Source organism: Pygocentrus nattereri, chromosome 27 (genome assembly GCF_015220715.1).
Source record: "Pygocentrus nattereri isolate fPygNat1 chromosome 27, fPygNat1.pri, whole genome shotgun sequence".
Classification (NCBI taxonomy): domain Eukaryota; kingdom Metazoa; phylum Chordata; class Actinopteri; order Characiformes; family Serrasalmidae; genus Pygocentrus; species Pygocentrus nattereri.
In genome coordinates this window covers 10,970,155-10,982,515 of record NC_051237.1, presented here as the reverse complement: position 1 = coordinate 10,982,515, position 12,361 = coordinate 10,970,155, and the positions used below count along the sequence as shown (strand labels likewise).

The 12,361-nt window shown below is 38.3% G+C and overlaps 1 protein-coding gene across 1 annotated transcript in view; it reads left to right on the top strand.

Moving 5' to 3' along the window:
* csmd3b (CUB and Sushi multiple domains 3b) overlaps positions 1-12,361 on the top strand; it is a 575,187-nt gene that overhangs the window by 446,862 nt on the left and 115,964 nt on the right. The window contains 5 exon segments of the mRNA XM_037535436.1: positions 4,337-4,450; positions 5,125-5,220; positions 8,648-8,851; positions 11,808-11,932; positions 12,225-12,321. Coding sequence (XP_037391333.1) covers positions 4,337-4,450; positions 5,125-5,220; positions 8,648-8,851; positions 11,808-11,932; positions 12,225-12,321 — 636 coding nt within the window.

Here is a 12,361-nt window from a genome sequence, read left to right as displayed (position 1 = left end):
CCCCTGAACACTACACGATGTGAAAACCCAAGTAGTGGAATGCTCTGGAAGGTTAACACAAGCCAAAGAACGCATTTCTCTAACCGATGACACGGTGAACGCACTCTGGTCTACAACGAACACTCGAAAAGAGAGTCACTGCACTTACCGCTAAAATTGACGACCTGGACAATGATGCCTAATGGCTTGGATACCAAAGGGGATGAAGTCATGCATGAAGCGGGGCTCATTTTATGAGAGTAAAGCACAAAACAGCTCCTCCTCCTGTTTAGTTTTGGTGGATCCGCTGAGCCTTTGGAAGTAATTGGTAAAGGGGTAGTAACCAGATATCCATCTGGTATAGTGGTTCATTTAGTACTGTATTAGAGTTCCCGTTTGGCCGGTATTTCAGTTGTTCTTTGATTGCAAACACTCTTCTTTAACTTTTTTCTTCATTTTGTGTGCAGGTAGTTTTATGTAGCACAGTGACTGGGAGAGGGTGAATTTACTACTCAATATGTAATTACGGCAGAGGTTGTTAAGGTCAAATTCGTTTCCTGAAACTGCAGGGGCCTTCACAGTACAGTTAAAATCATGGCCAGGCTAAAACAGCTCCAATCCAAAATAGCTTTCTTGCAAGAAACTCATTTAATGTTCAATGATATTTCCAAAATATGCAATAGATGGCCTGGTCAGGTGCTCAGTCTCCTTTCTCATGTGAGAGGGGTTATTATCTTGATTCATAAATCAGTACCAAATGGTTAAAAACAGTAAGGGACCCATCAGGAAGATAGATAATTGTACAGGCTACTTTATTAATGAAGACACTGAAACTGTTAATGTCTATGGTCCCCATGAGGACATTCCTAATTAATAGTAATCTTTTATTAACCCTTTCTTCCTTTTCTCCTAATTTTCCAGGTTATTTTGTCATGGGGGGGGTGGGGGGGTTGTACTTTAGATCCAGTTAGAGAATAATTTAGAGAAGCTTAGATACTCGACATGTCACCATAAGAAACTCATGGAGGCATCCGAGCACAGGACCTGATGGAATCATAGTAGATTTTTATAAGAAATTTAAACAGAAGATCATCTCACCACTATTCAAAATGTTTCTAATCATACAAAAATGAGTACTTCCTGAGTTCCTTAAGAGAAACTCTAACTTATTCTATTACCTAAACCTAATAAACCAAACAATAAATAGTGCCTTCTACCAGATATAGTGGGACGGGATCACAATGGTTTTATATGTGGCTGTCAAGGTTTCACAATGTCAGGACACTGCTTAATATAATCACATCTTAAAACAGGAGCTTTAGATACTGCCATTCTATGTTTGGATGCAGAAAAGACCTTTGTCGGGTGGAATGCTCATATCTTTTCGAACATTTCTCAGAAGATTGGATTTGATAACGTTTTTCTCTAACTGGATAAAGATCCTCTATACCCTTCCCTCTGCTAAAATATTGACCAACGGCACAGTTTCTAAGTGCATAAACATCCAAAGAGGTACTAGACAAGGTTGTTAACTATCACCTCTGTTATTCATTTTGATTATTGAGCCATTAGCCATAGCTATATGATCACATAGCAATATATTGGGTTTTGAATTAGGTGGATCAGATTACCGAATATCCCTGTATGCAGACGATATTATATGATACCTGTCAGAAATCTATTCCATCTTTACCACAACTTCTGACACTCTTTGGGAAATTCTCAGGTTACAAAATAATCCGGTCCAAGTCATCGATCCTACTATTAAATAATTATGAAGGACAAAACATATCACAGCTTCAGATTTTAATATTACTGACTCCTTCACTTACCTAGGAACCAAAATTACAACAGATATGGATGATATTTCCAGAGTCAACTGTCAGCCTCTTCTGGAATCTATTTCCAAATTTTTGAAAGATGGAGAACTCTACCCATAGACCGTATAAGTATAATTAAAATGAACATACTGCCTAAAATACTATACTTATTTCAGAACATTCCACTCCACCCTCAACATTTTTTATTTATAACACTTAGAAAGCTCTTCAGAAACTTTCTATTAAGACAAAAATTTTTAGGATTAAATAAAGTTTGTACGCTACTCAACAAAACTGTGATGTACCTAAATATCTGGACATAACAGTTGCTCTCTTTGGTTCATGCCAATTGGGGAAATGAAAAATTTAAACCTGCTAGGTTGGATTTAGGATTTAGATGTATACAAAGATAATGTGCTAATGCAGAGTTTGGCATTCCACAAAAGCACTTTTTTTTAAATACTTGCAACTTAGAAGATTTATCTTGTCCCACCAAGGCTCAAAGCTTTAGAACCCAAAATGTCCTTGCTAGAGAAAACAATTTCAAAATCTCCTCTGTCTAAAGGACTGGTATCATCATTTTATAACATGCTAATGTCTAGCTCCAGAGCACTGTCAGATTCTACACTTTCTTGGAAAGAAGATCTACAAGTCGATATTTCATTAGAGGCCTGGAAGAATATATGTATAGACACTCAGACAGATGCTCAGGCAATAATCCAACTGGACTATGAGACCACACATCACCCCAGTAAAACTGAATAAATTTAATGGCAATATTCCTGATTTATGCATGAAATGTTTGCTCTTAAAAGGTACACTGTTGCATTGCATGTGGAGTTGCAGTGTAGCCCAGAGGTTCTAGAAAGAAGTGTTGCCATCTGTTTTCGACATGGTGTCTGTAGATCTTACTCTGAAACCTGTCATTTTTATTTTGGGTATTTCCCTGACAGTCTTGTTATTGGAAGCAGGACTCATAAATTAATTGGCATATGTATCCTAGAGGCGAAACATCTGATAGCTTTATTTAGGAAAAGAACAGAAGGGTCCTCCATTATGCAATGGATAAAGAATATGTCCATTTGTTTGTCAATGGAAAAAGTAACATATATATTAAAAGGCAAACAGTCTAAAATTAAAAAGGTATGGAATCCCTTCCTATACTGCTTATCACATGTAGACATTGACAAGTTGTTATAAGATGTCAAATTGCTTTTCTTATACTTTGATTTTGTTTTTATTTTAAAAAGAGGTATGTATACATGTTTCTTTTTACAGATCTGACACTGCCTAAGGGCCTCTTTTTGCTAATTGCCAATAATCTGTGTCACTACTGAAATGTTCTGCTAGTCTAGTAGTCTACCTGTTTTTTCCTATTTATTGTTGTTTTTATTTCATATTTTTGTTTGTTTTTAATTGATTCATGTACTATTTTACCTACTTATTTACTTAAATAGTTAATCTTTTATGTGTGTTTGATTAATTATTGTTTGTTCTTCAGTGTTTATTGGCCATAACTTTAATTGATTAATTGTAAAATTTGTAAAACTCTATAAATTACAATGTTTAAAAAATTGTGTGTATGTATATATATATATATATATATATATATATATATATATATATATTAATGTTGAGGCTGGAGCAAAGCTGCACTTTTTGAGTGCCTCCATACTTATAAACGTCTTTTCCACAAAACATGGTAACATTTCTCTGACATGTTGATTCAAACTGGTTTAATATAACCTGGCGTTATTCTGTGCTTTGTTTTACAGAAGGTAAAAAAACACCAGAATCTTTACAGATGTAGGAGCAGACCATACAACAACTGACATGTTACAATCAGATGGGAGTCAAATCCCTGAGAAGCTCAGAAAAAATACATAATCCCACCTCCTTGAAACTTATGCTGTCCAAGTAGCGCTTTAGAATCTTTCTTTTATTCTAGAACTTTTCATTGCCCATGTGGTTTCTTTGCAGTTAGTGCTAGGTTAGCTTGTGATATCCAAGGTCCAATTTTCAATTTATATTTGTGAATCAGTGACTTGCAGACATTCTGACAGGTTTCTGCCAGCATATTTGAGCCAGTGTCCAAAACACAGTGTATAGAAAACAAAGGGGAAAGTCTTGTGGTTTTTCTCTTTCATTCCAGTAATTAATACACACTTCACTGTTTTGGTCATATTTGGAGGATAAGTCATTTAGTGTTAATGAAGTCATAATCATACATGTACATATATCTTTGCACCTTAAGACATTTCACTTTTTACCTTTCTTAACTGTAGTTGATATTTCAGCTTCTTTTTCCAGGCACCCTTAAATTTGATGGCTTTGTTGGTTTACAATTTTAAAGTTCAGCAAGACAACTGACAGTGCAAGTGGGAATCTGTTCTGTGCTACTGTGACCAAATTATGAAATACAGATTCATTTTTAACAAGCATTTCTTTTTCTACAAATACTGTATGTCTGATAATGTTGTGAGACCTGTCAGCAGGCCAAGCCTACCCCAACTGTATTTTTCTCTTCTGTCTTTCAGTTCTGTTTGGCCAGTTTGTCCTGTTCCAGACGTCTCTCAATGATGTGGTTGACATTTACGATGGGCCGACGCAGCAGTCCTCTCTGCTCTCCTCTCTCTCGGGCTCTCACTCAGGTAAAGCTCACTCACAGGGATAAGGGATACTGGTGATTATGTCAGACATTTGATTGCACTTTCAATTTTGAAGACCTTTAATTCCAATGACACCTATCTGGCTGACATACAGTCATTGCTACTCAATGTTTAAAAGGTTTGAAAGATTTCACAAGATCCCCGCTGACTGCTTTTCCAAATTTATAATGCTCCTGATATCAGCACATTGGCTGCAGCCGCCCCATCGCTGTGACTAATAGGAGGTGTAAGTAGCCGGTTGGCATGGTGTGTGCCACAAGGAAGAAATTATGGCAGGGTGAGACTGAGAGGAAATGGCTTATTTTCTCTCTCCTTATCTTCTTCCAGTGGTTTTACAGATGAAAAGCAGTTAGTGCCATTGATTGAAGCGATAGAGCTTCAGGGGAGATCAATGAGACCCATGCTGTTTGTCTAAGCTCCTTTTATTCTGCTTATGTGTTTTGAAAACACACAATTCCATGAGAAAATAAAAGCCTCATGAACAGACTAAAGAACCATCTTAATAAAAGTGATGATCAAATCTGTTGGTAGCAGATAGCAGTGCACTTAATGAGACCTAAGCCAAGAGATGTGAGGTGCTCAAAGTTTTCAGACTGCATAAAGAAAGGTCTCACAATTCTGCTGTTTTTGAGTTTTGATTGTTTGGTCTTTTCCAGGGGAGTCATTGCCCTTGAGTACTGGAAACCAGATAACTATCAAGTTCACTGCGGTTGGACCAGAAACTGCCAAAGGCTTTCACTTTGTGTACCAAGGTCAGTGGAACTTTCAAAACAATCTGCTTATTAGCATTTACATATGGCAAAGAACCAAGTACACTCATTTTGCCCCTTTTGACATGTAGAATCTATAAAAACAAGTGGAAGCTGTGGAAAAGATGATGGTTTTGTAAGAATTTCCTTAGACCCTGATCAGTGCTCATCAGGGTCAAAAACCACTTTATAATATGTTGTTTTAAAGTTTTAAAGATTGAAGAATTGCATGATTTGGTCAAAAGTTTGAATTTTTCAAACCAGTACGTTTATCATGCTGAAGGGAAATAATTTTTTTTGTCAAATCATTTTTGTCAGCTGTTAGAGAGGCCAAAATGTGTTATTAAAACCATTTTGTGTTCACTTAAAAAGAAACTGGATACGACTACCAAAGAAATGCAATTCAGTACAGACTGTAGCTTCTACATAAAGGAGTCTGTATTGAGAACTTAACTTGCATTCAGGGAATTGAGTAAGCATTTCAAAAGTAGAGTTATAAACTTGGTTTGTCAATTTAGTCTGTATTTGTTGCCATGAGAAAAAAATTGGGATTTTTAAATAGACAGTTACCTGTATTGCTTGCATGTTTTGTTTTAATTAAATGTATATCATATTTATAAAGTGGTTAGTTGTATTAAGTGTTAACAGATCAGTAGAAATGAATAGAGCTTGGATATCAGTGTCATATCATGCTATTATAGGACTGGCACATTGGCTGTGTTTGTTCTTTGTTTACATGCGTTAATCGCAACTATAAGTTTCAAAAGCTTAAAGCAGTTCTTTAAGGTGAATCTAATGAGAAGGAGGTGTATCTTAACCAACTCCAGAATCTGGGTATAATTAGCTGTACTGAAAGTGTGGATCCATACAAACTCTCAAGCAAAGAATGGAGTAATTATCTGAGTAAGGAGACAATATTGCGCGCCTTACCCAAATCGTTTGTGCTGTAGTTTAAAGTTTAGTGTGAAGCACAGTTTATATTTCACATGTTAATGCCTCTTGTTAGAATAATCCAGCTGCCACTAAATGGAATTTGCATACAATGAATGTTGAACAAACAAAGTCTTAGGTAATTACTTTTAGAGGGCAAAGCAGGCAACCTGAGTATCACTGTGGTGCACTGTTTACTATGTTTACTTGAGTCATGTGCAAGTTTGAAAGATTGCCTGTGTTGAAACACATCGTTATTCAAGGCGGCACAACTTTCCCTGAATCGTCTGATTCATTCCTCTGGAGTCTGCTGAGCCTTGAAGGCTTTGGAGGAAGGGTTTTGTCAGCTAGCTGTTGATGATACTTACCGACTGAAAACCATTACTCAGCACTGTTGGGAGACGTGATGCTGCTCCGCTCAGCAAACGTTTCAAATCTGCTCAGAAGCCCCAACATGATCAAGCTTCTTATAATTCTACAAACTGTTCATATTTCCTCTCCTAAATCTCTTCAAAGAGCCACCCAGGACTCTCCGGCATAGAGACAGCATGTTCTGTAGCGCTGCAGACTTCTGAATGTGCTCCAGTCCGCCGCCCATGTCTCCCTTCACCGCCCCCACTGTGTTCTGGGAAGCCTTTAAACATTGCTTTTTCAGTCGCCTGTGACTCAGCTGGTTTTGTAGCTGAACACTAAGGGGCATTCTAGGCATTAATCTGTCCCTTGGTTATTAACTGGTCAAGCGTTTTAGGTCCCATTTTGAGTTTTTTTAACAAATATGACTAAATGGCTTTGGAACTTAAGATCAATTTACAACGTTTAGATGGCAGAATGTTTGATTTGGCTGAAAAGTTCTTTAGCTGGTCATTTTAAAGTTGAAGCTGTGTGCTGATGATTGCAGTGCTACAGCTAAAGAACTCTCAATTACAGAGCTGGTGTATGACTCACAGCCTGACATTTTCTAAAAGGAGTTTAAGGCAAGCTGAGCTCCCACTCACTGCTGAAGGTTATAACATGCTTTAAAATAATGTATCAAACTGTATTATTAAAAGGGGTCTTTACATCCTGCATCTATGCATTATCTGTTTCAGTGTTTTGGAAAAATCTTGCGAAAATCAGCTTGAAAGCCATTGTTTTAATGGAGCCCCTTAAAAAATGTTGGCGTACTGCAGCTGTAGCACCTTGCAGAGCTTTCAGCTCCAATCAAGGCTGTTTCCTCAGTAACCGAGAACAGATTTCAAGGATTTCTTTCCATACACGAGGCGGTAGAATGACTACAGGCTGGTTTCATCCCCCTCTGGCTCCTCTAGGTGACTCATCATTAAACTCATAAACATAAACTGCAAATTTCAGCTTGAAAAACGATTTCCACTTTTTTCCTCAGTTGCCAAGTGGATGAAATCAATCACACAATTCCAATTGCAGTCATTAGACTTTTAGACTTACTACTAAGAATTCTCTTACTATACACCTGTGACCCATCTTGCCACACCAAATGAGCAGGCTTGAGGCATTATGAGAGTGTTTGGTGTTTAGGGGTCTAAAGTGAGTTATTGCCATCATTTTGTCATGCTGTTTAAATGTAAATATGTTATTAATTACATCGTTAATTACCAGGGTTTCCATTAGCTTGTTAATGTCAGTATTTGACTGGTAAAAACTTAAGACAGAAAAATACTAGTATAACGAAGATGGTTGACATTTTCAAAAGTTGACATGAGATTCTTGTAGTGTCATCTTATCATATTTAGAACTGTGATTGTTAGAAGTAAACCCTGTACAAATGTTTATTCCTCTCTACATCTTTGTCTTTCCCCTTAATACCTATAATAATAATTAATATAGTCACTTTAGGGCGGCACGGTGGGTAGTGCTCACAGCGAGGAGGGCCTGGGTTCGATTCCCCGACCGGGTGACCGGGGTCCTCTCTGTGTGGAGTTTGCATGTTCTCCCCGTGTCTGCGTGGGTTTCCTCCCACAGTCCAAAGATATGCAGTCAGGCCAATTGGACATGCTAAATTGCCCCTGGGTGTGAGTGACTATCTGTCTGTCTTCTCTGGCGACCTGTTCAGGGTGTATCCTGCCTTCCGCCCAATTACCGCTGGTATAGGCTCCAGCACCCCCCCACGACCCTGAGGGAGAAGTGGCTTGATGGATGGATGGATGGATAGTCATTTTACTTTTCCAACATTGCTGCGAAACATGAGTGCCTTAGTCTTACTAAAATAGCTGAAGTTAGAACACATATTTCTCTGTTCTCAATGCTACCTCAACAAGCCAATGTTTCCACATCATTCACTGAGCAGGAAACAGTTTACCCGTTAGCTAATGTATGTTGAATTACTGAGGCAGTTTGCTTTACACCAAAAATGCTTTAAAAACTCCACAAGTAACAATTCCTTTTTTTCATTTATTTGAAATACAAACTAAACCAACTTTCCACACAGAAGAGGTGTTCACAGCATATAAGCTAACCAGGAGGATCTTCTGCTGTCCCTTTACAGCTGTGCCACGGACCAGCGCCACTCAATGCAGCTCTGTGCCTGAGCCACGCTTTGGTAAGCGCATTGGCAATGACTTCGCTGTGGGTGCCGCCGTGATGTTCGAGTGCAACCCTGGATACACTCTGCATGGCTCTACGGCCATCCGCTGTGAGACCGTGCCTGATGCCCTCGCGCAGTGGAACGACACTCTGCCCACCTGCATCGGTGAGTCTCCACCAGTCTATCAACACTCGCCATCTAATATGGACAACTTCAATATTAATGATATCTTATTGAAGAGAGAACAGGGGGGGCTTAAAAGTGAACTTTGAGCAGGACCAGGCTGTCCGTGTCTGTCTCCGAGGTGAAGTGGGTTAATTAGGCGAGCTGCGTGAGTTAGCAGACGGAAGCAGGCTGAGCTTTGGGCTGGGAGAAAAGGGGGGCTGTGCGAACACTGCAGTCCCTTAATGCAAACAGGCAGGATGTTTCCCCTTGGCTGTGTACTCAGTCAGGTTTAAAGAGCGTGGCGTTGAAGGTAGGGTGGCTTGATGAGTAGACAAACTTAGACAAAGTACTACTGCTTTTCTCTTCCTCTCCTTCTTTCTCTCCTCTCTCTCTCTCTCTCTCTCTCTCTCTCTCTCTAGCTCGCTCTAGCTTGCTCTAGCTCACTCTATCTCTTTGGCTCACTGTAAATCTACAGAAAGCAGCTGCATGATTATGCCCTCATAGCCAGGTTTTATCTGTTGTAATGTTTTATCTCTCAACATTTTTCATTTTTTGTCATAATTTCGGAAAATGGCTAACATTTTTAATAGTCCGTGTTGACAAGCATTTTTAGTGTATATTTACACAAACATTGCAAGGTTTGGACTCACATGTCACTTTTACAGTTCCTGTTATACATACAATAAAATCATAAACAATGAGGATTTAAATATTACAAACTCATCAAATAGTATTTACAGATGTTTTCTTCAATATTTCAAGAATTATGTGAGTAAGGAATGAATCAAATGATTAACAGACTGTAATCATCTAATTACATTTTTTTGTTAGGTTCTCTTCATTGAGATCTACAGTTTTGAAATATGATCATATCTATGTTTTATTATGACTTTATTCTTATACTGCAAACATTATGATGGTAGACAGTCTGAAGGAGAGTGAATATTCCATTGTTTTAAAATAGCAACATTCTGGCATCAACAGCAGAGACGAGGCAAACCACAGAAGTCAGTGGAACATTAACTCAAGTTCCATTAAAAAGAGTTCAATTTTCCCAATTTTTGACACCGACTGAGATGGTATAATTAACCAGATGTTGACTTTTTTGGGAGGCATAGATGCTGAATGCCTCACTGTTGGTCCAGGTGCACCCAGCATTATATAACCTAATATTAAAAGAATTTAGGGCACCATGGCTTTTGGCTCCTTAATTAAATGGTACAACAATAAGATTAACCTTTTTAAGGGTTTCTGAATGGTTTAAAATGAATTTATTACTGATTCTAATTAACATGAATGACCTGGAGCAAGAACAATGTGTGAAAATCACTCGCAAGCTGTATGTAAGGTGGTAGGAACATAATCCAACAGTTATTATTACTCCAAAAGATGGTTCTACATAGTACTAGTCTGGAGCTACTTGCAAGCAACATTTCTCTGTTTAATTTTTTTTTAAAAAGATCTGCTGACAAATAATGAATTTTGAATTACTGGCTGGAATAATCTGTACAAATGTTATTTGTAATCCAAATAAATCTGATGACTTTTTAAGAGGCTTGAATGTGATCGCAAATCTCTGCGTATTCTATTTGGATTTGGGTCTTGCTCAAAGTCAGGAGACAAGAAACATGGAAGGAAAAAAGGAAGAACAAAAGGAAGGAAGAAAGAAAGCATGAAGAAAGTAAAAAAAGAAGCCATCACCTTTAAGAGTCCAAGTGGAATAGGCTGAGCACTGTAAAGCATTTCAGCCTGTCTGCGCTCGTAAATTCTCGCAGCATAGCATTTGTCTGGCCTTGTTTTGTTTTACTTCCTTTCCTGATGTTTCCAACTGAAAGGGCAGAAATATGAGAGATTGCGCTTGATTACCTGGGCACATGCTGTATCCTATATATCACTGCTAAAATATGAATGAGTCTGAAATTGCTGCGAAGTGAATTTGTTTAATAATTTAAGCATCTGGCACAGATATATTGAGCCCTCCTCCTGTCTCCTCTTCCAATCTCTCTCTCTCTCTCTTCCTCTCTTCCTCTCTCTTTCTCTCTCTCTCTCTCTCTCTTTCTCTCTATGACATCTATCAGTGTTCCTACCTGCTCTTAGCTGTTTGAACAAAGTGATTGACTTTGACCTCTAGATTATCCCCTTGTCCTTGACAGATAGCATCATACCCGAGCAGGGGATAAAAAAAGAAAGATCTGTCCTGGCAACGTTAGATAGCAGCCCACGCTTTTGTTATTGACAGATCCTCTTCCAGCTTCTCCAGCACACAAGAAAATAGTTGGCAGTCCTTCAACACACAGGAGAAAATTGCTTAACCTAGCTTTTCTACTGGTAGAACAGTATATGTCACTCAGTCTCTGGTATTTAAATTTTTTATTGTACTTGTTTAAATGTGCCAAAGAAAAATCATAGAAATGTGGTACGTGAATAAAAAAGAAGATCAAGATGAACATTTTGGACAGGATATGTCTGCTTCTCTCAACAAAGCTCTCTAAACACTGTATTCTTTTACATATTGGGCGTTTGAAATGGAAATGTCTGTTTCAGGGATGGAATAACATTGCATCAGAATTGAATTGGTAGAAGGTTGACTGCAGGCTAGAACTGTTTGTTTTGAGTTAAATAAAAGTTACTTTACAATTTTTTTAAGTGAATAAAATGTCTTTTTTACATTAACATACTGCTGTACTGTGTGCTTTCATCAGAATGATTTTGAACCTGTTTCTGTGAAGGCTTCTAAACCCTGATATAGTCCCTCTGTACTGTTAATGTGATACTGTAAGAGTGCACATCACTTCTCATTTACTCTGATAAGGTTTGTTCCAATTAGTAGTCAAAAATAGCATGTGTCTGGAAGGAGGCTGCTGGAATCCAGGCCTACGCTTGTGTGGTTTGTGTTCAGGCCTCATGCGGGATTAATGCATGCTCTGACCATGTCTCTGTGGGTTTGCCTTGGCAGTGCCTTGCGGAGGGGTTCTGACAGCACGCAAAGGGACCATCCTGTCCCCAGGTTACCCTGAACCTTATGACAACAATCTCAATTGTGTGTGGAAGGTCTCGGTGCCCGAGGGAGCTGGAATTCAAGTGAGTAAAGAAGGTTGTTTGAAGTCCTTCAAATTAAATGTTGGATAGTATGGGTATTGGAAGTGTAAAAAGCAAAAACTTCAATAAAGAGAATTTTAAATTTCTGATTAATTATGCATGGAGCAAATGTTTAATTTACAAATGAAGACAACCCATTTCAATCTTTTCATTCGGTTTTATAATTTTGTTTGTTGAATTATGGAAAGGTGACATGTCATGTTTGTTATTCTTAGGGCCTTCTCTGTGTTGTGTGCTAGTTGCTGGCATTCACAGTCTTTTTTTCTTTTCCTAGATCCAAGTTGTGAGTTTTGCCACTGAACACAATTGGGATTCTCTGGATTTCTATGATGGAGCTGACAACAATGCCCCCAGACTGGGTAGCTATTCAGGTAAGACACGCTTTAAAGCAGAACTCAATTTTGCAGAGGT